The 26,355-nt window shown below is 37.5% G+C and overlaps 4 protein-coding genes and 1 pseudogene across 10 annotated transcripts; 4 read left to right on the top strand and 1 right to left on the bottom strand.

Moving 5' to 3' along the window:
- Positions 1-2,337: 2,337 nt before the first annotated feature.
- LOC104747312 (DUF21 domain-containing protein At2g14520) lies at positions 2,338-5,474 on the top strand. 4 transcript variants are annotated; one of them, XM_019236530.2, is made up of 11 exons: positions 2,338-2,847; positions 3,168-3,244; positions 3,341-3,424; positions 3,514-3,627; positions 3,782-3,868; positions 4,002-4,141; positions 4,224-4,311; positions 4,441-4,514; positions 4,618-4,724; positions 4,825-5,090; positions 5,175-5,474. In XM_019236530.2, the coding sequence occupies exons 1-11, from the start codon at positions 2,670-2,672 to the stop codon at positions 5,217-5,219; spliced, it is 1,260 nt and encodes a 419-aa protein (XP_019092075.1). In that variant the 5' UTR covers positions 2,338-2,669; the 3' UTR covers positions 5,220-5,474. The 4 variants fall into 4 exon arrangements, with proteins under 4 accessions (XP_019092075.1, XP_010467236.1, XP_010467237.1 ...); XM_010468934.3 differs by having other exon boundaries at positions 4,618-4,742; XM_010468935.3 differs by having other exon boundaries at positions 4,002-4,147.
- Positions 5,475-6,099: 625 nt separating this feature from the next.
- LOC104747311 (uncharacterized) lies at positions 6,100-8,264 on the bottom strand. 4 transcript variants are annotated; one of them, XM_087489628.1, is made up of 4 exons: positions 7,872-8,264; positions 7,390-7,591; positions 6,611-6,878; positions 6,100-6,508 (listed from the first exon to the last, which is right to left on the bottom strand). In XM_087489628.1, the coding sequence occupies exons 2-4, from the start codon at positions 7,556-7,558 to the stop codon at positions 6,499-6,501; spliced, it is 447 nt and encodes a 148-aa protein (XP_087345754.1). In that variant the 5' UTR covers positions 7,559-7,591; positions 7,872-8,264; the 3' UTR covers positions 6,100-6,498. The 4 variants fall into 4 exon arrangements, with proteins under 4 accessions (XP_087345754.1, XP_010467234.1, XP_087345752.1 ...); XM_010468932.3 differs by having other exon boundaries at positions 6,100-6,491; positions 7,872-8,226; XM_087489626.1 differs by having other exon boundaries at positions 6,100-6,491; positions 7,107-7,591; positions 7,872-8,008.
- A 148-nt stretch (positions 8,265-8,412) lies between these two features.
- LOC147927073 (uncharacterized) lies at positions 8,413-9,833 on the top strand (annotated as a pseudogene).
- Positions 9,834-17,162: 7,329 nt separating this feature from the next.
- Positions 17,163-18,546, top strand: LOC104747310 (F-box protein At2g14290-like). The gene has a single exon (XM_010468931.2). It carries the CDS (start codon positions 17,193-17,195, stop codon positions 18,252-18,254), a length of 1,062 nt encoding a protein of 353 aa, XP_010467233.2. The 5' UTR covers positions 17,163-17,192; the 3' UTR covers positions 18,255-18,546.
- Positions 18,547-20,040: 1,494 nt separating this feature from the next.
- Positions 20,041-22,690, top strand: LOC104747309 (LL-diaminopimelate aminotransferase, chloroplastic). The gene is made up of 9 exons (XM_010468929.2): positions 20,041-20,250; positions 20,357-20,433; positions 20,530-20,597; positions 20,694-20,810; positions 20,906-20,968; positions 21,305-21,409; positions 21,516-21,566; positions 21,651-21,971; positions 22,053-22,690. The coding sequence occupies exons 1-9, from the start codon at positions 20,159-20,161 to the stop codon at positions 22,551-22,553; spliced, it is 1,395 nt and encodes a 464-aa protein (XP_010467231.2). The 5' UTR covers positions 20,041-20,158; the 3' UTR covers positions 22,554-22,690.
- Positions 22,691-26,355: the final 3,665 nt, after the last annotated feature.

Raw genomic sequence — 26,355 nt, 5'->3', positions numbered from 1 at the left:
TTTTACAATTTTCTGAGATTTGATATATCAAATATTAACTTCTAAATGATAACCTAAATATACCTAATCTCACTATAAATACAATGGTTTCCTAACCATTGAAATATCTCACACTAAAATTTAACAAGCAACTTCTACTCTTTTGACGACAAACCAAAATAAAGAAAAACTCATCCTCTTACAAAACTATTATTCGATATTGCGGTATGTCTATCCTCTTACAAAATTACTATCCGATATTGTGGAGTATCTATTTACTTACAAAACTACTATCCAATATTGTAGTGTGTATGTTTCCGTAAAAAGCTACATTTTACAAACTACTTACTCTATTAGGATTTCCAATTTACTGTTTTTTTTTTTTTTTTGGACAAACAGATCTTGCTTTCATTCAAACAACAAGACAAAAGATTACATAGGTTAAGAGTTTTTCAAAGCAAAGCTTGGTACAACAATAAGAAGCACAATGAAAAGATAGATAAATCAACAGCATATCCAAGAAATATTGGAGACTTGGGCAATAATGCACCAAACCACAAGCAAATTCAAGGGAAGTTGATGCCATATTCAAGCACAAAGCAGGATCATGGGAAATAGTCCTTATCAGTTGACATTGGGACGTTGAGAGGATTTCCAAAGCCAAGAGACGAGATGGGTTGGTCTGCTCATTAGCAAGGAGGAGGGTGAGTGGAGGTTGAGGGTCGGGTATAGCTTGTGTGAAGAGGTTCCGGTAACCACCATTCCATGGAGATGGGGTCATAATGCCGAGTGTCTTCAGATTTTTGCAATGGAGAACAAACTTCCTTGTTTTTTTGATTTGCGCTTGACAATGCTCGAGACACAGGGAAGATGTGGGGAGAGGGTTGGGAAGGCTTCGGTAACCTCCTCTCTTTGGAGAAGATGTCATAATGCCGAACTTCCAAGGTTTTCCGGTTTCAGGACAGCTTAATAATGCTTGAGAGGGTTCAGGAAACAAGGAAAACAAAGAGAAAAGATCAAAGGGATTCCGGTAACCTTCGCTCCATAGAGACGAGGCCATAATGTCGTTCCTCTTTAAACTTTCACAATCAAAGATACTGACCCTAGATAGTTCTAATGGCAGGGTTCGCAAATATACTTTGTATCCACAGAGCAACCATGATTGATTAGGTTCAAGTTGCAGTCTTCGGACAACTGAGACCATGAATCGACACAAAGGTATACTATGGGTAGACAAAGAGAGATTTGGAACAGACCTGGGTTTTTGAGGTACAAGATTTGGGTCACGGTTCATCGTCAATCGCTTGCAAGACTCCGGCGTCAAAACAGAGCTCTTGTCCAAGCTCGGCCAAGTAAAACACTTGGTGAGGGGATCTAAATCCAAGGAGCAGAGAGGTGTTGGGGTTGACTTCGAGGGGAGTCCTTGAGAGAGGCGAGACGCAAAATTATCGATGATTTTTGGGATCTCAGATCCGGCGATGGATGGTTGGGAATTCGAGAGAAACATCTCACCGAGTAAACCCACCGGATAAACCACCGGATGTGACAAAGGGGGAAGGGGAGGGTGAAGTTGAAACGTGGCCGGAGTAGCTGAGAAAGTCTTCGATGAACCTCCGGTGGATTCGTCGTAGAAACAGATCGAGAACAAGCTTAGATAGCAGCAGAGAAAACGAGAGCGGAGAAGCAGTTTCCTAGCGGCGCCGATCGAACTCGACGCCGCCGGAAGAGGATGTCTCGGGGATTGTGCCAGAGAGAAATCGAGCGGCTAGGGCGAACTATCGTAGGTACAATATCTTGGATTTCCAATTTACTGTATAACCCCAAATATATAAATAAACACTATATAAACAAAAAAAAAAGTTAAAATAATAAAAAATTACATTACAAAAATACAAATTACAAAAAAAAAGTAACTAACAAAATATATAATTTCATGCTGTAACACAAGGTATCACTAGTTATTCCACTAAATCACAATCACAACCTTTTCACATTGTAATAAAAAAATGTCAAAAAAACTCATTGGAGAGATGATTTCTAAATCTATATGGAATTGTAAATTTTAGAAACCAAAACAGATGGATTTCGAAATAACATGTTTTATCCTTGGATTTCAATCATTCTATTTTACACTATCAAATCCATTCAAATCCATATAAAACATAACGTGGATTTTGAAATCCAAAAACAAATCATTAAATGAATAACAGAGGATTTTAAAAAGTATTTGTAAATCATGGAAGCAATAACACATGATTTTGATAAGTATTTTAAAATCAATAATTGAATAACACATGATTTTTGTTCGAATTTCCAAATCCATCAAAATCATACATCCAATAACCCCCTTAGTCTTTCGCCACGCAAACCATCTCCTCCAAGCTTCGTCAAGAAAAAATGTGTTTTTTTTCTTTTTCTTAAGTGTCTTCTTCATCACCTTTTTCGTCTCCCACTCACTGAAAATTTACTCAGATCTCTCTCTTCGTAATCTCTGTTTTTTTCTTGTCTGTTATGTGTTTCTTGTGTCACAAATCACAATCTTTTTGAACAATCAGAGCTCATCTCATTCTGATTTTAACTATCATTCTTAGCTTTCGAAACGGTGTATTTTTGTCCGTACGTGATTTCGAAGGATGTTGACGTAAGATTCGGGTTTTTAATTTCTGGGTTCTCTTTCTTTGGGTGAAACTATGGCGGTGGAGTATGAATGCTGCGAGACCAACTTCTTTATACACATAGTTGTGATAGTGTTACTAGTCTTGTTCGCTGGACTAATGTCTGGTCTTACCTTGGGTCTTATGTCTATGAGTCTCGTTGATCTTGAGGTTCTTGCTAAATCCGGCACTCCCACAGATCGTATACATGCTGGTAATTTTGATTCTCACCTTCAAAAAGTTTTGTTTTTTTTTGTTTTGCTTTAATTTTGGAATTATTAAAGGGAATCAGAATCTCTCGCATGTGTTGTTGGTTTGGTAAATGACACGAGTCTCTCTGATTTAGTTGTTTAATTAACTTCCTAATTTGTGTTTAGATTGTGTTCTAGGAATATTAAATTGTAACTTGTGGATTTAGTATTGAAGTTTAATATTAGCATGTTTAGTTTTGGATTACATCAATGACTTTGTTTCGTTGGTTGTCTTGTTTCACTATCTTAATGATTTGCAAGTGGGTTTTGGCTTTTGATGCAGCAAAGATATTGCCAGTTGTGAAAAATCAGCATCTTTTGCTTTGCACTTTACTGATTTGCAATGCAGCTGCTATGGAGGTATAGAGTATTAGGACTTAAAATTGGGGGTATGTACTTACTTTGTAGGGTTCTTCAATGTTCTTGTACTTACTTATTGTAACTTTTGGTTTTCAGACGCTTCCTATTTTCCTTGATGCTCTTGTGACGGCTTGGGGTGCCATTCTGATTTCAGTGACATTGATTCTTCTCTTCGGTGAGGTGAGCTCTGGTTTTACTTATCATTTACCTGAATATTTTCACTGTGTATGGTGAATACAATTGATGGTTGATTTAACTCCCATCTGCAGATTATACCTCAGTCAGTCTGTTCTCGTCATGGTTTGGCAATTGGTGCAACAGTGGCTCCGTTTGTCCGTGTCCTAGTCTGGATATGCTTACCAGTCGCATGGCCGATCAGTAAGGTGATTGATTACACACCCGAATATCCCAAATTGAGCTTTTTAGTTATGCAGCAGGGTCCCAACTCCCAAGAGTGATTGCCCTGTACATAGAGTCTTTGTCCTGATACAATCGTTGCTCCTTTTTTTTTTTGTTTTTTTGCTGTATATATTTCAGCTGTTGGACTTTCTACTTGGTCATGGTCGTGTAGCCCTTTTCCGCAGAGCTGAACTGAAAACACTTGTGGATTTGCATGGAAATGAGGCATGTCTTCGGTATCTCTTATGTCTCGAATTATGAGTTGTGTGCAACAGTCTGTCCCCATGATGACATGTTTCTATTTATGCTTTTTGCATTATGTTGTCAGCTGAATAACTTAGCATCCCAATTCTTTCAGGCTGGAAAGGGTGGAGATTTAACACATGATGAGACAACTATCATTGCTGGAGCTCTTGAACTATCTGGGAAAATGGCCAAAGATGCAATGACGCCAATTTCTGATACTTTTGTGATTGACATCAATGCAAAACTAGACAGGTCTTGGTTCGTTCAAACCCCCTGCATAGATTCCTTAATTCTCCGAGTCATTCTAAACTTAGTTTCTTTTGTCCTTCATCAGGGATTTGATGAATCTAATTCTTGAGAAAGGTCATAGCAGAGTTCCAGTATACTATGAGCAACGTACCAACATAATTGGACTTGTTTTGGTAAATCTCCATCTCACGATACATTCAAGCAGTTGAAGAATCTTAGTAACAAAGCAGACTAATTTGCTCCTTTGTTGACATTATTGTCCTCCTGTATTTGCCACTAACGGCTCTTCAATTTATCATCAGGTGAAGAACTTATTGACTATCAACCCTGATGAAGAAATACAAGTAAAAAATGTGACGATACGAAGAATCCCAAGGTAACTTTACCATTTAGAATTTGATTACCAAATGTAAACGACTGAAGACTTGTTGAATATGCTTTTTGATTGCTCGTTCTTGTTTTTCTCCAATGCACTCCAGAGTTCCAGAAACCTTACCTCTATATGATATATTGAACGAGTTTCAGAAAGGACATAGCCACATGGCTGTTGTTGTGAGACAGTGTGACAAAATCCACCCATTACCAAGTAATGATGCTGCAAACGGTAACTGGTTTTTCTTCGTGGGAGTTACAATGGGATGAAAATCTCTTACATGGATTAATAACTTCCTCTCTACTTTGAATAGGGACTGTAAATGAAGTCAGAGTGGATGTGGATAATGAGAGATCCCCACAGGAAAAAAAGTTAACAAGAAGGAGATCACTTCAGAAATGGAAAAGTTTTCCAAACCGAGCAAATTCGTTTAAAGCAGGGTCGAGGAGCAAGAGGTGGTCCAAAGATAATGACGCTGACATTTTGCAATTTGACGAACATCCGCTGCCAAAGCTAGCTGAGGAGGAAGAAGCTGTTGGTATCATTACCATGGAAGATGTCATTGAAGAACTTTTGCAGGTAAGTAACAAACTATTACCTCTTCACGTTGTCCTATTATTTTATTTCAATTCAGTTGTCATTTGTTTGTGAATGTGACTGTAGGAAGAGATATTCGATGAGACGGATCATCATTTTGAAGACTCGTGACAGCCACAACTTCGAGTGCTCAATATTAGTTGTCTGAACCATATACACACGGTGCTATAGCTCAGAAGATCCCGTTTCCATGGGACAAGTTTTGCTTGGAAAGAGTCATATATATAAAAGTCAGATCATATGTCATGTTATAACACTGCTTCTTAGGTATAGTTTATTTCCTTATCTACAAATTGTTCGCACAACAGGTAGAAAGATATTCCTAGCATGAACTGTTAATATATGTTTTTATATCGTACAACAAAACTCCCCCAAGCAGATAATCCCCTGCATCTGCGACTAGAAAAATGTGTTCAACTGTTGCAGAAAAGAAAAGTTTGTAATTTTTCAAACTCCAGGGAGAAACCATAGAGCATCCTATATTAACAGTTTAAACCAAGACCCTCAAACGCTTCTCCAGGCTCTCCAACATGAAGCTCAAGGATGCTCTATGGTTTCTCCCTGGGACTTGACTGAGACTTTTTCTTGTGTCATCTTCTCTTTGAGAAAGCTAATCAAAATATCCAAGACCATGAGAACATTGTGAGAGCTTCTTCTATTCCAGTTTATCAAATAATATTTTAAATATTTGTAGTTGTACTCTCAACCGGGCTGGAAGCAATTGTTGAATAGATAGATGATTACAGTCATTTTATTTTCGGGAAGTATTTTGCACAAACCTTTTGCTGCGTCTAGTCACTAGTCATTTGTTTCTATGATTCTGAGCGACGAACCAAAGAGATACTAGTTCACTATTATTATGTTTGTTTGAAAACACTTGCTGGACTCTCAAATGATCTTTACTTGTTCACTATTATTATGTTTGTTTGAAAACACTTGCTGGACTCTCAAATGATCTTACTTCGCACTCTATGACATAGGGGCGTTCCACTTTGTATGAAATATAATAAATTCATCGTATAGTTAAAATATATAACAGGGGATCACAACCATCTATAAATTTTTCGGACCAAAAGGAACAAAGATTTCATCCTACAAATATCTTCCACAAGGAACATCATGCAAATACCTTTCTAGTGCCTGTCTCGTTTTCTCTTCTTTTCCTTTTTCTTGTCCTTCTTACTATGCTTCTTCGTATACTCCTTCCTTGTTCTCTGACCATGCTCAATATCTGAGTCTTGTCTCAGTGAAGGTGGTCTAACCGGGCCCAGAACTACCTTTCGTTCTCCTGTATCGGAACTTTGCAACTGTCCCTTCTCGGCGGGAAGATAAGGGCCTGTTTCATCCATCATAGGACCGACAGAGCCTCTGCCACGTTTTTTCCTGTCATTTACGGGAGACTAAGAAGACGTTTTAGGATACATGAAAGAGAACGAGGAGGATAGGCTAGCAAACTCAAAGATGAAAGAAGATGCTGCTAGGTTGACTGTGAAAGGACATACCGTGAGTGGAGAAAAGTTTCAATTTCATCATCTCGTAAGCCTCCATCATCTTCTGAATACCATCTCTCGTTTGATGATGTACACGTAACCTTTTTCTCATCACCTGAGCTGCATCTCTTATCCAGACTCCTTTTCAAGAAACTACCATTCTGCTTCATGTGGCTACTACTGCTTTCCTCTCTTTCTTTCCTCTTGAGCCTTACATCTTCTAGCTCAATCTCATTCTTCCGAACCCTCCACATCTCATTTGTTTCTACCGCTTTGTTTGCTGTACGGTCAAGGAACAGAACACGTAAGAGTTAAAAAGTAAACAACGAGCTTTGAAACAACATTAAGTACTAGATAAGTTTACAAACTCTAGTAAACGAGAAATGAAACTATCAGACATATGTTTCTTTTTCCGACAAACCAAAAACTAGTGAACAAGTCAAGAAACTATTACGGAGGATCAATAATTAAACCATAAACCACCACCAAAATGTCACATCTTACCAACCTTCTCATCAACCAACAAAGAACCTAATCCCATCCGAAACCGCAGCTATTGCTGCTGCTTCAAAGAAACAAAAAATGCCAAAAGGGTACAGTGATGCTACAGTGATGCAGATTGGAAAGATAGATTAAACAGTCTCCAATAACTTGAGTTATTTGGTTGCAATCTATACTTTCCAATGTATGTTCACATAAAATAGAATTTGAAGAAAAAAATATAACTTTAAACTAGAACCGAACATATGCAACGGAAATAAAATGAAGAAAGGGTTAATAAAGAAGCATACATTGCTGAACACTAAGAACAGTGGCTTTGAGAAACCTTGAGTTAGGTCGATGCCTTACATTAGGCTTCTCAAGATATGCTCTAACACCATCTTTCTCAGCTTGTCTCCTCAATTCTGCTGCTTCCCTTAATAGAATTGAAGCTATTCGATTCTCAGTTTCCAGATCCATTCTAAACTCCACACAAACCCCCTCCCTAAATCTCTGTAATCACAAGAATACACACCGTTTCAAACGTTTATTCTCTACCTAAATCGTTATGGGCATCTCACAAAAACAAACGACTCAACAGCTAATGAGAGTCCAATTCAAGAATTGTAAAGCTTTCTACCACAAAACTTGTGTAAAAACTTGATATTTCGATTCGAGAGCAAGAATCATAAAAAAAAAAACAGAGATATCTAAACTAGGGTTTCACAAGTAACCTAATTGCTTGAGAAATTGTGGACTCAAAGGCAATAAATTTGCAGTAGGATCAAAATACCTGCCGAATCAAAGCTTCACAGGGTCGCGAAGATTTGCAAGGCAAGAATTGTGGTTGGCGAATCGATTTGAATCGAGCACCGAGAAAGCTTCTTTAGCAAACCGGGCCTTATTAGTGTTCGTTCAATTTGATTTGTCGGTTCAGAGATAGTTTTCTTACATATATGTAAAGAACATTTAAAAATACATAACTTGCACTAAAGAAATCCCTCTTTTGGGCTTAGTATCCTTTTTTTCTGATAGAGTTACTCAATCTATAGAAAATAGAGTATTGTCTGGAAAAACTCTTTCCCTTCGTGTGAAACTCACCGTTTTCATCTGTTTTTAGACATTTTTGGTAAAATCCTTTGTCGTCTAGGGTTTGTTCTTATTCCCTTCAAGAACTACTTGTGTTGAATTCTCGGTTTTCCTCTCCTTTCCTCTATTAATCCTTCTTCGTTCGGGTGGGGATTTAGTATTGGGAATCTACAGTCTTTTTTAAGATCTCTAGTGTTGAAAATTCTCAGATCTCGTCATTTAAGTTCTCAGAAACTTTAATCAGTATGTCGGCTGCGATGGATAAAGCCATGACAGCTATGTCTCTCGAGGAAGAAGATGTCCTGTTTGACATGCCGGATCTTCCACAGCTCAGCTCTGGGGAGAATAATGTTTTGAGCCTAATTGGTAGACTTCTGAATCCCAAGAGTCAGAGTATGTCTAGTTTGATTTTCAATATGCCAAGGAAATGGCAGAAAATAGGAAGAGTTCGCGGGGTAGCTCTGTCAAAGGAACGCTTCCAATTTATCTTTAAGGAGGAACACGATTTGATTGAAGTCTTGGAGAAAGGTTTTCAGTCTTAAGATGAATGGGGACTGGCTTTGGAAAGGTGGTCGGAATATCCTCCTCCGGACTCTCTTCAATTTCTTCCTCTCTGGGTGCAAATAAGAAATATTCCTATCAACTATTATACGAAAGAAGCAATTACTCTACTAGGTGAGTTGGTAGGTCAAGTCCTGGAAGTTTTCTTCGATCCAGACAAACCTCAGAACAAAGATTTTGTCTGTGTCAAAGTTCGCTTTGATGTCTCGAAGCCACTCCGAAAATCAAAGGTCATCAATCTGCCGAAAGGATTATCTACAACGATTTTCTTCTTCTATGAGAGGGTGCAGAAAAGATGCTACAACTGCCAAAGACTCACCCATATAGATGAGGATTGTCCCCTACTTCACAAGAAACTTCAAGATCAGCTTATTGACAAAACGTTGGGTCGAAAGGTTGATAAGGTCAAGCCGGAATTGGTCATCAAGGAGGATGATCCCCTGTTTGGTGGGAGGATCAAGTGGGTCTTCATCCAATCCTAGGAAGACCAAAAATTGCTCCAGATGTTCTTGAAGATATGAGGCAGTATCTGAGGTTAGCTACTGAAGAAGAAAAAGCCCTTAAGATTGAGAAAGTCAGGAAATCAGTTGCTGAAGCAGAAAAGGATTCGATTGCTCAGAAAACAATCCTTCGTCTGGAGCCTGCTCCGATTATCTCTTCGGATTATAATAGACAGAAAGGTCCGGTCTTCGACTATGACTCTGCAGACTTATCCTCTCATGTATCTTCAAGCTCAGGAGGTAGTGGGAAACTAATGGAAGGGGACATTCAGGCAGAAAGAAACAGAGTGAAGCCCTTGGATATTGTAGAAGGGTTTGAGAGAGCATCTCTGGTTGAGTATTCCATGTCCTCCTCAGATTTTCAGACTTGTCCAACAGCTTATGCGGTTGGCTTCAATGAAGCTGGCCCTTCCGGGACAAAGTCTAGAAAAGGGACTGGAAGGAAACGTCCCTATGTTAAAAGAAGAACCCCAAAGGCTTTGGATCTCCAAAATGTGCCTAGAGAGGTCTCTTTCAAACCAGGTTCACAAGAGGGAGATATGGAGAAGAGGAAAGGTGTGACTAATAACAAGGAGAGTCAAAAAGCCGCTAAGCGCAAAAAATGAGATAGTCCCAATTGGGGGACTGTCCAATATCTAATGAGCATCCTGAGCTGGAACTACCAAGGATTAGGACGGCCTCAAGACTTGACAGTTCAACATCTCATGGAAATACGTAAAAAATATTTTCCTGAGATCATGTTCCTTTTGGAGACGATGAATTCTAGAGATGCGCTTGTAGATATTCAAACTTGGTTGGGTTATGATCATGTATATACGGTGAATCCAGTAGGAAGGTGTGGAGGACTAGCTTTATTTTGGAAGAAAGGGGTGGAGATTGATTTCCTGTTTGTAGATAAGAATGTCATAGATCTTCGGGTAAATATGGGGGGATCAAAGTTTTTTCTTTCTTGTGTCTACGGGAATCCTAATAGTAGTCTCAGGAATGAAGTATGGGAAAGACTTACTAGGATTGGTATCCCAAGGCAAGAGATCTAGTGTATGATAGGTGACTTTAACGAGATCCTGCATAATGGGGAGAAATTGGGAGGACCTAGAAGAAATGAAGCTTCTTTTGTGGATTTTGCACAGATGCTAAAGTCTTGTGGAATGATGGAACTTGTGGGCAATGGGTTTACTTGGGGAGGAAGAAGAGGAGATCTCTGGATCCAAAGTAAGCTGGATAGGTGTTTTGGCAATAAAGATTGGTTCAAGTCGTTCCCGGCAGCCAACCAAGCTTTCCTAGAAAAAAAGAGATCTGATCATAGAACATTTTTGGTTTTGTTGGTCTCATCTCAGGACTCCTACAGAGGATCCTTTCGGTTTGATAAGAGAATTTAGAATAAACCGATGGTCAAAGAATCTATTGGGAAAGCTTGGTTTGCTTCTTCTTCATCGTATGGTCAGAGAGCTACAGAAAGTCTTCGAAGATGCCGGAAGGCTCTCAGTACCTGCAAGCGAGAAAATGTTACAAACTCTCAGGTCAAAATAAACAGTATTCAAAGAGATATTGAAAAGGAACATGCTCTTCAGCATCCCTCCTTTTCAAGAATGGCGACTCTGAAGAGAGATATGGTATTGGCTCATCGAGAGGAAGAAAGTCATTGGTCTCAGAAATCAAGGGATAAATGGCTTCTTTCGGGAGATAAGAATACCAAATATTTCCACAGCTCGGTCAAAGCAGATAGGAACAAGAACGCATTGCTGAAACTTATAGATGGAGAAGGGGTGACTCATAGATCAGAAGCCTCAAAAGGAGATGTAGCTGCTTCCTATTTTCAGTCTATGTTCTCATCTTCTTATCCATCTGAGGAGGACCACCAATTTTTCCAAGATTTGACTCCTCGAGAAAATGATGAAATGAATGCTTCTCTAATTGCTGAGCTTTCTAAGGAGGAAGTAAGGCTTGCAGTTTTTGCTATCAATCCCTCCAAGGCTCCGAGAGCTGATGGAATGACAGGACTTTTCTTTCAAAAGTATTGGGATATAGTGGGAGACCAGATCACAAAGGAGGTTCTCAGCTTTTTCAAGGATGGATCTTTTGATAAAGAATGGAACTACACTCAGTTGTGTCTAATCCCTAAGAAGGTAAATGCCTCTTTCATGTCAGAAATGAGACCGATCAGCCTCTGCTCAGTGATGTACAAGATTATTTCGAAAATCATGGTGGCTAGGCTCAAGCCTTTGCTCTCTGATATAGTCTCCCCGAATCAATCTGCTTTCGTTCCGGAGAGATTGATATATGATAATATCATCATTGCGCATGAGATTGTTCATAGTTTGAGGACTCATGGATCTACTTCGAAAGATTTCATGGCTGTCAAGACAGACATGTCAAAAGCCTTTGATAGAGTGGAATGGAGCTATCTTCAAGCCTTGTTGGTAGCACTGGGTTTCCACCCTCGTTGGATCAGTTGGGTTATGTTGTGTGTAACTACGGTTTCTTATTCAATTTTAGTAAATGGTCAATCTTTTGGGATGGTGACTCCATAGTGAGGATTAAGACAAGGGGATCCTCTCAGTCCTTTCTTATTCGTTCTACGCACCGAAGGATTAACACATCTTCTGAATAAAACGGAATTGGAAAGAAGAATTTCTGGTCTACAATACTCTGAGCAGGGTCCTACCATTCATCACCTGCTATTCGCTGATGACAGTCTGTTTGTTTGTAAAGCAGAAGAACGTCAATGTGAAGCCCTCCAAAACATCTTGGATGCGTATGGAAGAGCAACAGGACGAACAATAAATCTCGACAAATCTTCCATAACTTTTGGAGAAAAAGTCGACGAAAGGGTGAAAGAACACATGAAGACCAAGATGAAAATCACCAATGAAGGAGGAGCGGGATCTTATTTAGGCCTTCCAGAGTGTTTCAGTGGCTCCAAATCAGATATGCTAGAATATATTAACGAAAGGATGAAGAGTAGATTTTCGGGATGGTTTGCTAGAACACTTTCTCAAGGAGGAAAAGAAGTCCTCATCAAAACAGTTGCAATGGCAATGCCAATCTTTGCAATGTCCTGTTTTAAACTGCCAAAATCTACTTGTTCTACACTTTCCAGCGCAATGTCTGAATTCTGGTGGAGTAATATGGAGAATCATAAGAAAATTCATTGGGTTTCTTGGAATAAGCTATGCCTAACTAAAGATCAGGGAGGACTCGGATTTAAAGATATAGAAGTTTTCAATCAAGCTTTGTTGGCCAAACAAGCTTGGAGATTGCTGCACTATCCAAACAGCTTCTTCTCTCTTTATTTGAAGAGTAGATATTTCCCAAATGATCAATTTCTTGATGCTACCCTTGGAGCCAGGCCATCTTATGCTTGGAGAAGTATCTTATTTGGTCGAGAGCTTTTGGTCAAAGGTCTGAGACTATGTATTGGAGATGGTGTGTCCACTAGTGTTTGGACAGGACAATGGCTTCAGGATGGAAGAATGAGAGCTCCACTGATGAAGAACCCCCTGATTAATTTGGAACTGAAAGTGCAAGATCTCATCGATCCGGTAACCAAAGGTTGGGATTCAAATTCTTTACAGGAACATTTCTTCCCCAGAGATATAGTGCTAATTCGGAAGATAAAACCTGTTGTTTCCTCATCGGATTACATGTGTTGGCAGCACAATAAAAGTGGTGAATATTCAGTTAGCTCTGGCTATTGGCTTGAGGCTCAGGCTCATAACGCAGAAACCATTCAAGAGGCAACTTGGCAACCTTCCCTGAACGCTATCAAAGACTTAATCTGGGATTCTCATGCTCCAACAAAAGTAAAGATCTTCATGTGGAAAGCAATGAGTGGAGCTCTCCTGTAGCAGAAAGGCTGTTGACAAGAGGAATCTCTCTAGATCAGAGATGCCAAATTTGTGGATGGGAAGGAGAGTCAATCAACCATTTACTATTTATTTGTCCCATCGCTAGACAGGTTTGGGCTCTCTCTGATATTCCATCTCCGGAGTCGGGCTTTAGTGAAAACTCCCTCTATCAAAACTTTTACTACATCCTTCGGTTAGCAATCAAAGCCCCGGGAGAGGGTAATGTGAGACGTGCTATCCCTTGGATTCTGTGAAATCTTTGGAAAAACCACAACAATCTTGTCTTCGAAGGATTGGCCTTTTTGGTACCTTAGATGGTAATGACAATGAAAGAGGATTCGGCTCAGTGGTTCCTAGCACAACTAGTGGAAGAAGAAGAAGCACAAAAAAAGGCTCCATGTGAGAGACCGACCAGATCAAGCTGGAGACCCCCAGATATATTTTGGTTAAAATACAACATTGCCTTCTCTTGGGATAAAGTGAAGTGTTCGGGAGGAGCCGCTTGGGTTCTCTGAAACTTTGAAGGTAAAGTTTTACTGCATTCTAGAAGATCATTCAGTATTATAGACTCCAAAAAACAGATGGAATTGGAATGCTGGATGTGGGCGCTAGAGAGTCTCAAAAGTCTCAAAATTACAAGAGTCATTTTCGCTGCTGAGGAAAAAGATCTGATACAAGCGATCTTGAGGCCAGAAGTTTGGCCATCTTATAAATTTCAATCTGAGATATTGCTAGCAGGTTTAAAGCAGATACCCTTTTGGAAACTTCAGAAAGAGGATAGAAGTGCAAACAAGGGAGCATTTCTTATCGTTCAAACCGTTACTAGGGAGGATCGAATACAATCATATGTTGCGGTTGGGCATCCTTTATTGCTGCAAGACTTGTTCCTTCAAGAGAGTTTTGTTACTGTTAGGTAATGGTTTTTTGGACTCTCCTACACGCTGATGATTGTTATCGATCCTTATCATTTTTTGGTATATTTAACTTGTGGGCTTCAAGGCCTTGTAAAATAATTTTGGTTTGGTTTATAATGAAATATTCAGACGAAAAAAAAAAATATGTAAAGAACATTTAAAATATCACTTTTTTTTTTGAACAAAGAAGAAAATTTAAAATACAACTAAAAAAAATTGTTTACCACGAATATACTTTTTAATACATGTATATAATTAAAAATAGAAAATTTTGATGGCTTTCGATTAATTTGTATTTACAACAATAAATGTAAAAAAATTGTTTAGATAAAACATAAATATGTAAATTATTTTATATTAATTTAATTTGTATTTACATGGCATTATAGACTTATAGTATATTTATACAAAAAAATTGAAAAAAGTGTGTAATAAATTTTCAATTACTCAGTAAAAATATTAGAGTATATTTTTCTATTTTATATAATTAGTAAAGAGTTTGAACGTGTATAAAGTTAGCTTGGAAATGATAAATTTATTACTTATAAAAATTCTGAAATTACATGTGAAAAAACAAATTAAAATAAGAGTTTTTTAACAAAATTGCCACATTTGTTAATTAAAGTTGTAGGTTCTACCACATTTGGTTAGGCCTTTTTTAATGTACCACATTGTAAAAGTTGAATTACTTATAACCCGGGACGACGTTGTCGAAGGTTTGTATAACAAAAAATTAATTTGAATGTTTTGTCAGTGTGCATGTCTTGTCTTTTCATATTTTCCTGTAGAAAACAAATTATTTGTTTCTCTGTTTTTTCATTGGGTGCATTTATTATCGATATCTCTCATCTTTCATCTCTCATACTCAATCCGAGAATTTTCTATAATATTACTGTTCTCGGTCGCCGGAGTTTCCTATGCTCAACCAAAGTTGTTGGCGGCGAAGTTTGTAAGTTTATTCGATGTTTCCGGCAAGTTTACCCAACCTTTTTTTCTAAATTTGTTTTCATCACATCAGATTGAACTGCAACTTCAACGGTAGACCCTCATCGGAAATGAAAACTAACATTTCCGCCGGTGAGCAGAGCGCAGATCTTGCACCAGCGTTAAGCGTTCCTTTTTTGAAGAGTTGTACGAAGCCTCCAATTGGGTCGATTCTCCGGTATTTTTTTGTCCTCCATATATATTGCTTATTTGTTATTTGTTTTCTCTCAATCATTACCAACCATTCTTCCCATATTTTTCCTCGGAAGTTGCAGATTGTGGTCCACCGTTGCAGATTGTGGTCCATGGTGGATCTCTCAATCATTACTAACATCGGAGATTGTGGTCCACTCACTGTGAAATACATCGAACTCCACGCACAATGGTTAGGCTTTGATAACCTCACGGAGCAGATGGTGGACGACATTAGAATGAGTTATGCAGTAGATATCTACCAAGAATTTGTTGTCAATTTATGAATTTGTCCTACTTTATAAATGTTTTCGGTGTTTTCTACTATCAAGGCCTTTCTTTTCTTTTATTTGAATTTTTCTTTCGAGGCTGTAACTTTTTTAAGTATTGCATTTTCATTTTAAATTTGCTTTAAAACTAGACCGTTATGTCTACTGATACTGTGTCCACATTGTGATACTAATAACTTGTCTACGAGGTCGTTTATTGTCCACTCATAATTAGGCTCGTCCACAAGCGTAATGATATCACTCAAGTTGCAATGCTAAACATAACACCTTCTCTATTGAATTATGAACTTATTACCATTAACTTTTCGAGTTCTCTATTATATAGTCGGCATTTCCTATATTAAACACATTTGTCTACTTAAATACTCTTGTCTACTTAAATATTCTATACTCTTGTCTCCATGACAAGTCTGGTTAAATACTCTTGTCTATCCATGCTTATGTTCTATACTCATGTCTCCATTACAAGTCTAAACACTCTTGTCTACTTAAATACATTTGTCTATTAAATGCTTTTGTCTACTCTTTGGACTTCACAACTTTCCTCTCCAATGTCGAAAATTCCTCTTTTTATGAACATACTAACTCGTTCTCATAAAATCAACAAATTTAAGTAAAAAATCATCATAAATTCTTACCTACCTTCGTCGTCGTCCACCATAAAAAAACACCCAGTTCGTCTTCTACTCGTTAACGACAAGAGCTTGTCCTTTTCAAACACCAAAATTCATTATTTTAAACGCTAAAATTTCTTGCTTCCTTTTACCCAACAATCTTTCCCTTTGTCCACATTTAATGCCAATTCACGTTACTCATGTAATTAATGCCAAGTCCTAGGTAGTCTGTCATCGCCCAACACCTACGTTTTCTTGCAGCCTCAGCTAATGGGGGTATAAGCGTCATTAAATTTGTTGTCAATGTGGTATATTAGGAAAGGTTTTGGAGATGTGGTATAATCAAAAACTTCTATAGTTAATGTTAGAGATGTCAAACGGGCCGGCCCGCGTCCATCTGGGCCATCCGCGGCGGGCAGTTTCAATTTTTTGGACCGCGACGGGCCGGCCCGCTAAGCCCGCGGACATAAAAGTTATGTCCAAGCCCGCCCCGCTAAGCCCAGCGGGTTAACGGGTCAGCCCGCGGGCCTAAATAATACATTATCAAAATAAAATAAAATTAATAAATTATAATTTAAAAAATAATTTTAAATAAAATTAATGTTTATATTGATTATTTATAGATGTTTTAATTTTTTATATTAAATTTATTTGTATTGTCACATAATTTTAAAATATATATATTTAAAATAATATAAAAATAGTTATATATCTATATTAAATATTCATTTTTATTTAATAATTGAAGACCGCGGGCCGACCCGCCAACCCGCGGACATAACCCGCTATAACCCGCAATCCGCTTGGGCTAAGCCCGTAAAGCCCGCTTTTTAATGGACTTAATATTTAGTGTCCATACCCGCCCCGCATAGGTATTATTTGAGCTAGGCCCACGGGCATGGAGCCCGCTTGACACCTCTAGTTAATGTGGTACATTTAGTAAAATTTCCTTAAAATAATGTCAGTTTTTCAACACGAGGTCAATTCTTAGTCAAAGAAGGACAACACGCAAACAAGAAAGAGAAAGAGACAGCAAGCCGACAAAAAAAAGCACAACTACAAAAAGATACTGAGGAACGTACAAATAACAAACTCCAAACTTGTTGTTGACCAATCAAGACCATGGGAACTCAAACTCCTCGTACCTGGTCGGAGCTCCCTCCTGATTTGCTGGAATCTATTTACAATCGACTAAGCTTTACTGATTTCCACCGCGCCAAGCTCGTGTGTTGGAACTGGAATTTGAGTTCGAAGCTAACAGTTCCCAAGAAAATTAGATCTCCATGGCTGTTGCTGTTTCCTGAAGACGACGAAGACGAAGATGGTTCTGGTTCTGTGCTGCTGTTCAATCCAGAAGAAGAAGAAAGAACATACAGAACAAAGAGAGACTTTTCAGGGACTCGATTCCTTGCAAACTCAGGTAAATGGTTCCTAGTGATAGATTCTCGATTCAATCTCTATATAATCGATGTGTTTAGCGATACTAGGATCGATCTTCCCCATCTAGAAGAGTCTCTCTTAGATAAAGAGGAATCCGAAGATTTAAGGGGTCTTTTGTGGGTTGACGAGAAGACGGCAGAGTACGTTGTAGTCTTGTTCTTCAACTTCCCTAGCGGTAATGTTGGCTTTTGCAAGAAAGGTGATGATCATTACACTAAAATCCCGCTGCATTGCGGAGTACCATGGAGGTTAGAAGGCTTAAACGATGCGGTACTCTTGGGTTACCGTCTTTACATCCGCACGCAGCTTAGCTACATTCGGATCCTAGATTTGTCTAAACAACAAGGCTCTGAGGATGTTAACAAGTTTGAACCATTCCAACTGTTTTTTTCCACTCAAGACTGTAGCATTGCGGTTACAACAAGAGGAGAGGTTTTGCTGGTTAAGAGCATCCTCGACAATACTAACATTGTACGCTTCTCCATCTTCAAGGATATAGACTACAATCCGCAAGAAGAGGTTGATTCTTTAGGTGATGAGGCTCTGCTTCTTGACTTGGGTATTCCTGTGCCTAGCATCGCACCAAACTCCATCTATTTTACACGTCATGGTCGTATCTATCGCAAGGAGCATTTAAACCTGGACATTTGTGTGTTCAATCTCGAAACCAAGACCCTCAAACGCTTCTCTCGTCTCTCCAGCAGGAACCTCAAGGATGCTCGATGGTTTCTTCCGACCACTTGACATTTCCAAACTTTTTCATTTAATTTCCTCTATGGTCTAGCCGTCTAGTCGCCTGTTTTTTTCTTTCTTTTCTTGTTTCTTTTCTTTTGGTGCTTTCTCGTTCTGAAAATTATGACATATTGCCTAATTAGGACACACTTGATCGACTTTTGGCACTTTTGTCATCAAATCAAGTTATCCATTGATATATAAGTATTTGTATGAAAATAAATGTAGTATCATATTTAACCATTTGTATTTATGTGTATAATTTAAGTAATTTAAAGACAATAAACGATACTTATATTGTTAATTCCGAAGTACAATTGGTAAATTAAATTTTATTTGTAAAATTTACATAATTAAACCTTTGACACTTGAATAAATATCAAATTTGAAGTTATAGTTTAAATATTTTAGATACTTTTAAATTATTAAAACAATAATATTTTTACGGATCGTGCTATGGACCGGAGTAGAGTTTACACATAAATATAGTTATATAGTTTTTTACGGATTGGTTTATTAAAATACATAAAATATTTTAATCTGATATCAAATAAGTTAACGAAAAGTGTTAACTGGTACCAACACACAAAAAATATAATTCAACTAAAATTATAAATACTAAATATTAACCGAAACATATTAAAGCAAAAAAATATAATATATATATATATTTAATAATTATTAGAAAAAAATATTTTACGGTGTACTACATTTTAAAATCTAATAGTAATGTAAAAAAATAGTCACACATTAGAAGTGGGATCAACTTCTGTTTGGTCGCCGCAAATGGTAAACTTAACCAAATAAACCACAAGATAGAGAGGATTATTAGGTGTTAATCTCTATAAATTTATAAAGTCGGGACCATGAAATTTTAATAATTTATAGAGGTTTTAATTTATCGATAAATTAATGAAATATTAATTTATAAAAAATAATTTTATTTTGATAATTTTAAAAAATAATTTACTAAAACATAAGATACTTTTGTTATAAATAACATTTTTATAGACATTTTTTAATTTATAATCTTGGCTATCGTAATAGAATGGATGCCAATAGTTTATTAGATTATCCAGATGAAAATGATAAATGCTCAGAAGTTCAGAGTTTAGAAGAAATTGCGGCTACTATCCATCATGGTGATGATGAAGTGGAAGAAGATATTGCAGTATCTTTAGAACCAATTACACGTAAGGAAGCAATTATTGCGTCTAATATTTTTGACAATTTTTGTTAGTGATTTGAGAATACAACACTAAAAGTTTTTGATGCATTGAAAAATATTAAATATGAGCTCCAACAGGAATGCAAATTCAAAAATAGCTAAACAATAGTAGAATCATATTTCAATAAAAAAATTTAGATATATATATATATATATATATTCAGTTTACATCATTATTAATTTATAATATTAATGAGACCATATTTTTACATAGGATTTCTAAAAGATTATTATATTATTGTGAAGTGATCTTAGTGGAGTGCAAATGGTAAGTCCTTAATATACAAAGCACCATCACATCAATGATCGAGTGTCATTTCTTACTAATACGAATGTCGGGATTTGGTTAATAGATCGGTCTGTTGTGGTATGATGGTTGACAAAAAAAATTATTATCTTATTATTTTATTTCTGTCATTTTATCAAATATTAATTTGAAAATTATTAATTTATAGAGGTTTTAGATGCTAACAAATCCTTTACTGTGATAGGCTGGGTCAATGAGAATTGTCGATTCGGTTAAACCGGTTGGGCAAAAAAAACTGGTTTGTTTCACTCTCGGACCAGCTCGAACCCTAATTTATCAGTCTTTCACTCAAATCACATAAAAGCCTGACTCTGCGACACTGTGTCGCGTTGCCCCTTCAGATTTTGAAATCTTTTTTTTTTGTTCGAGGCGAAAACAAAAATGTCGTTGACCAATCAGCTCTCTTCTCCAATGATTTCATCATCATCTTCTTCTTCTACATTCTTATTAGCACCTTCATATCTACATGCCAGGTACTCCTCTCGCACTCTCTCTTGCTCCTCTTTTACTTTGATGATGGATTCAATCTCCTGATTAGAGAGTTAGAGAGCAATCTGATTTGTGTTATACCGCTTGCAGACCTCGAAATGCATCTCTTCCAATGGCTAAAAGGGCCAGTTCGATCAAATGCGAGGCTTCTCAATCAGAAAAGATTGGTGTGAATCTCTCTTTCAAAATCATAACTTCTAGTAAATAAAGCTTTGAGCTTTGCTAATTGGGTCTAATCTCTGTTTTGCTTTTATCATCTACAGAGTACAAAACAAGTGTTTCAAGGAATTCAAACATGTCCAAACTCCAAGCTGGGTATCTTTTTCCAGAGGTTTGTATAATCGGATTCTGTTTATTTGGTTTTTTCTTAGGACAAATGTTGTTGTGACATTGTGTTTCACTGAGTTTTTGTATAAATTGCAAGCAGATTGCCAGAAGAAGATCTGCACATTTGGTGAAATACCCAGATGCACAAATTATTAGTCTTGGAATAGGTGACACTACTGAGCCCATTCCTGAAGTCATTACTTCTGCTATTGCAAAAGTAACATTTTTTTTTAATCTCTTTTCTCTTCCTTTTTAGTTCCCAAACATTGCATTTTTTGGTTTATAAGTCAATTTTGTTTTTGTTCTCTGTAGAAAGCTCATGAGTTATCCACAATAGAGGGTTACAGTGGTTATGGTGCTGAACAAGGTGCAAAGGTCAGTGCAGTCTTCGTTGCTACTTTAATCCATTCTTATTTGTCAGTGGAAGATTTATTATATGTATAGTTGTACTAGCTCGGAATATGAGCTCAAGTGGATATGTCAAATGTGTTGAGTTGAACCATGAAGCTCCTAAGCAGTGTTAACTCTATGATCTGGGTCTTGATAAGTCCATGAATATTGTTAAGCTTTTGCATTTCTTCTGTGTAATGGATTCTGTTCTGCAAACTGTTTCTGTAGTGAAACAGGAGATGAGAATCATGTTTCATGTTTTTGAATCATGTTGCATCATTTGGTGAATCTTGTAACTAACTGAAACTTTTGTTTGAACAGCCACTGCGATCTGCTATTGCTAAAACATTTTACGGTGGCCTAACCATAGGGGATGATGATATTTTTGTTTCTGATGGTGCTAAATGTGACATATCACGTCTCCAGGTTTGTTTTTTGTGTATTGCTTTGACAAAATAATCTGATCAAATTTCAAGATAAGAACAATTCTTTTAGAAACTGACCGGTTGTGTCTTGATACCACTTTGTTCAGGTTATGTTTGGTTCCAATGTTACAATTGCTGTCCAGGATCCTTCGTACCCGGTAATCTAACGAAACATGAAGCTAACTCTGGTTAAATTCTGTTAATTTTCTACCATCTTTAAACTTTTCAATTTTGATATACAGGCTTATGTCGACTCTAGTGTTATTATGGGTCAGACGGGGCAATTTAACACCGAAGTCCAAAAGTATAGGAACATCGAGTACATGAGATGCACTCCAGAGAATGGCTTCTTTCCTGACTTAACCACTGTTGGTCGAACGGATATAATATTTTTCTGTTCCCCAAACAATCCTACTGGTGCTGCCGCCACTAGAGAGCAACTAACACAGTTGGTTCAGTTTGCAAAGAAGAACGGATCAATTATAGTGTATGATTCTGCATATGCAATGTACATGTCGGATGACAACCCGCACTCCATCTATGAAATCCCCGGAGCTGAGGAGGTAAAGCTGACTCTAAGCTGTGATTTTGATGTATGTTATTTACGGCAATGCCACTAAACCGACTCTTGATTGGGAATGCAGGTGGCGATTGAGACATCTTCTTTCAGCAAATATGCAGGTTTTACTGGAGTGAGACTTGGTTGGACTGTGATCCCAAAACAACTGCTGTATTCTGATGGATTCCCCGTTGCTAAAGACTTCAATCGTATAGTCTGTACTAGCTTCAACGGTGCCTCTAACCTCTCCCAAGCTGGTGGACTTGCTTGCCTCTCCCCTGAAGGGCTTGAGGCAATGCGCAAAGTGATTGGATTCTATAAGGAAAACACCAACATAATCATCGACACATTCACTTCGCTAGGCTACAGCGTGTATGGAGGGAGGAATGCACCGTATGTTTGGGTAGAGTTCCCGAAACAGAGTTCGTGGGATGTGTTCTCAGAGATTCTAGAGAAGACACATGTGGTTACAACGCCGGGGAGTGGGTTCGGACCAGGAGGTGAAGGGTTTGTTCGTGTTAGTGCCTTTGGACACAGAGACAACATATTGGAGGCATGTAGAAGATTCAGGCAGCTCTACAAATGAGGAAACACTAATCATCCCAATCTATTAAGAATTTAAAATCAATCAAGCTAAAGTTGTAGATTTTTAATAAAGTTGTTGGATATGAGACTGTTCATTTCATCTCGAGTTATATGCGAAAACAAGTATTTGAAACATCATACAAGACTTGTTTGTTTTCTTGTGGTTACAAACATAATGATCGTCACACTGTAGTCTATAGGTGAGTCTTCTGGAGTGGAGTATATGTTGTTGCATATATATATGGTTGTCAAGTTTCCAAGATTTTTAAAATATTATACATACTAGGTGATAACCCGTGCTACAGCACGGACAAAAACGTTTATTATATTTTTAAATTCTTAATACTGTATGAGTTACATCTATTTTAGTTATTTTATATTGATAGTATAATTTACATGAGTATTTACTTTGGAACCCGAAACCCTTCTATTCATATCTAATTACCTCTGGTCTCTATACTCCACTTCCCACCATATGTAATAATCTCTCTCCTGTATCCTCCTGTATTAGCTGCTGTGTTATATCTCTTTTATATAATTTTGTATTTTACTATAATTTCTTCAACCATATTTTATAAGAAATATGTTTTTACTACTAAATTTTAAAATAATGTACAATAAGATTTTAAAAGATGTATCAAGAATATAATGAATGTAATAAGTTTTAAATTTCTCTAATAGTATATATATATATAAACATGGTTAAATAATTGGAAATAATAAAATGGTAGAATATTAAATATAATAATTATAAGAAATAAATAAAAAGAATGAAAATGCAAATATGGAAGTACGCAATAAAAATTATTTATTGGAGTACATGAATAAGATTTTTTTATAAATTTATTGGATGGGTGATATTATGAAATTTAACCTGCAAAAGAAAACATAAGATTATGTCAAATAATTTACACGAAGAACATATATATAAATTTTTAAAAAGTGGGAACAAAATAAAAATAGAGTCTTACATAAGTATCCATAAAGATGAATCAAATGTCTTGGAAAATCTCTTTGAAGACAACATTCCTTGTTTTTTTTTGAGGTTTTTCTTTTGGGTGATAATGAGAATTTTCAATCCTGATTTAGTACTTACACGGGACATCGCTACATATAGCTGGCCATGAGTGAAAACCGGTCTAGGCAAATATAACCCAACAATTGAGAGTGACTGACCTTGGCTTTTGTTGATAGTCATTGCAAAAGCAACGGTTATCGGAAATTGTCTACGTCTCATTTTGACTATCTAAAAAAATTAGTTGGTTTAACTATCTAAAAAAATTATAATTCTCAAAAACTATCTTACTGTTTTCAAAAGTACCCAAAATTTTCAAAGTACCCGTTCCAAATTAGTTGATTACATGTCCCATAGTCAACTTTTAAATATAATATATTTGTGTATGGGCAACACAATATACAAAAACTCATCAACCACTGAGACTTTTAATGTCTTCTAAGTACTATCTCGGGATACAACACATTGTGATATTTTTTCATGTAAAAATGGTTTAGAAATTAAAAAATTAATTAGATGCTGTTAGTATTTTCTATTGAAATTAGTTGGCCACTATTTGGGTGTTTTGTCAATATTTTGGTTTATATGTGAATATCGCAACCCGTGTCGAGGATAATTAAATTTGAAAATATATGATTTTTGGCAATTCATCCATAATAACCAAACAGAGCCCGTGTTTTTTTCACGTGTATACTAAACTATTAAAAATAATTCTCACAGTTTGTTTAAGGGTGTTAACCCAAATATCATATTTGAGTTTGGAAACATATTTTATGCCCATAACTTTACTATTTTAAATAATTTTCGATTAGACAATATTTTTTAAAAAAGTTTGGCTAAAAAAAGTAGAAGAATTACATAAAATCTTTATTTGAATATTTAATTTATATATAGTTAGTAGATCATAATTCTCAAAAACTCTCAAAATATTTTTAAAAATACACAAACTCTCAAAATACCCATTTTAAAGTAGTTTTTTACATGTCATATTGTAACGCCCGCGAACCAATTTGTGTATTTTTGGTGTGGGTGTCGATCGACACCCTTGGTGGCATCGATCGACACCATGTTTCCGGTTTGGTCGGGTTTGATTTAATTGCCGAATTGGTTCGGTTTGGTTTGATTTAAAACCCTAATCGTGTGAAAAAGGGGAAAAACGACCCTAGGTCGTATTATTTGTTTTTACTCGCCGCTGTTGAGAGAAAAAGAAAGGGAGAGAGTTCTTAAGCTTTTGGGAGAAGTTTGGGAGATTACTTGCTGTTCTTGAGAGTTTTGGAGCTGGGAAAGAGTTAGAAGCTTGCTAGGAGTGAGGATTTCGTTCCTACTGTTCAGAATCTTCCTGGAAAGAGGTGAGTGCTTGACCATGGTTGATCTAAGCATGAGATCTCCCTTGTTTTGTGTGATTCTTTGTTATTTGTGGTGTTTGCTTGCTTGGGTACATTGTATTTGTGATTTCTAGTGAATTCCGAGATGATTAGACGTGTTTGGAGTCGATTCTGTGTTGATTGGAATCGGAGTTCGTCGCTGAGTTTCGCGCAGATCGTGACTGCAGAAGAGGCATCGATCGATACCACTTTTGTGGAGCATCGATCGGCACCGTCTCGAGTAGCATCGATCGGCACCATTCCGGCATCGGTCGACACCAGTTCCTGTAGCATCGGTCGACACCGATTGAGCATCGGTCGACACTAGTACCTGCCGAGTCTTATTTTCCTGGTTTGATATGTTGATTGTGTTATTGTTGTTTGTTGACTGGGGAGTCTCATATGCTTGTGTGTATAACCCAGTAGATGGGAGGACGGCCTCACTAAGTATTTATGATAATACTTACGCATCTCAATTGTTGTTTGTGATGTGCAGGTAAAGGCAAAGTGTGATCGTGGAATCAAGGCGATGATGAAGGGGTGTTCTAGAGACTTGATTGATTGTGGTCTAGATGTTGTTAGGTTGCTAGATTAAGTCAAAGGAACATTGTAGGATGTTAGTTGTTGGTTATCTCTTTATTTGATTGATGTTATTGGTTATTGGATTTGAATGTTGGAATTCTTTTGGTTTAATGGAATTTGTTTTATTTGATTATCCGCGGTTATTGATTGATGTTAGGATGTTAGTGGGTATGGGACCACTAGTAAATTAAGGTATTAAAAAAAAAAAAACGGGAAGGGTTGTTTCAATTTGGTATCAGAGCCCTTACGGTTCTAGGTCTAGGGTTCATTGTGCTTTTGCTGTTGATGTTTAGGATTACATGCTATAATTGATTGTGTGATTGGCAATTGTGTGTGGCATGAAGTCCTAGAACATCCTCTTCGAGCCTGATTGTGATTCCACGGTGAGTTGTGTTTCTTGTGTATTAGAATTATTGTTTGCTTAGCCTTCTGTTCTTGGATGATACAGATGGTTAGGGGTGAGGATGCTGTTGGTCGCGGTCGTGGTCGTGGGCGTGGTCGTGGTCGTGGTCGGGGACGAGGCCAGGTTCCTGAGGCCAGTGTGAGTGTGACCCAGAGCATGGCCAGTGAGGAGGTGGCGGAGTCACAGGTTCATCCTAGTGTGTCTGGAGACCAGGCTGGTTTGGGTGACGGCAGGGCGGATGGGCCCGGTGTCGGTCACGGTGTTGCCCCGGGTGTGGGGGTTGCAGCGGGAGGTGCTCCAGGCAGGGAGGATGTCTTGATGGACTTGCTAGCTCAGGTAGCTCAGGCTTTGCAGCGACTTCCAGCAGTTGTGCCGCCAGTGGTTGGTGGGCAGGATCCGGTAGTGCCGCCCGTGGGGGGTGGACAGGTTCCAGTGGTGC

Source organism: Camelina sativa, chromosome 15, assembly GCF_030686135.1.
Source record: "Camelina sativa cultivar CO46 ecotype springtype chromosome 15, ASM3068613v1".
Lineage (NCBI taxonomy): Eukaryota > Viridiplantae > Streptophyta > Magnoliopsida > Brassicales > Brassicaceae > Camelina > Camelina sativa.
The sequence above is the reverse complement of the archived record's forward strand: the minus strand, read 5'-3'. Positions and strand labels throughout refer to the sequence as shown.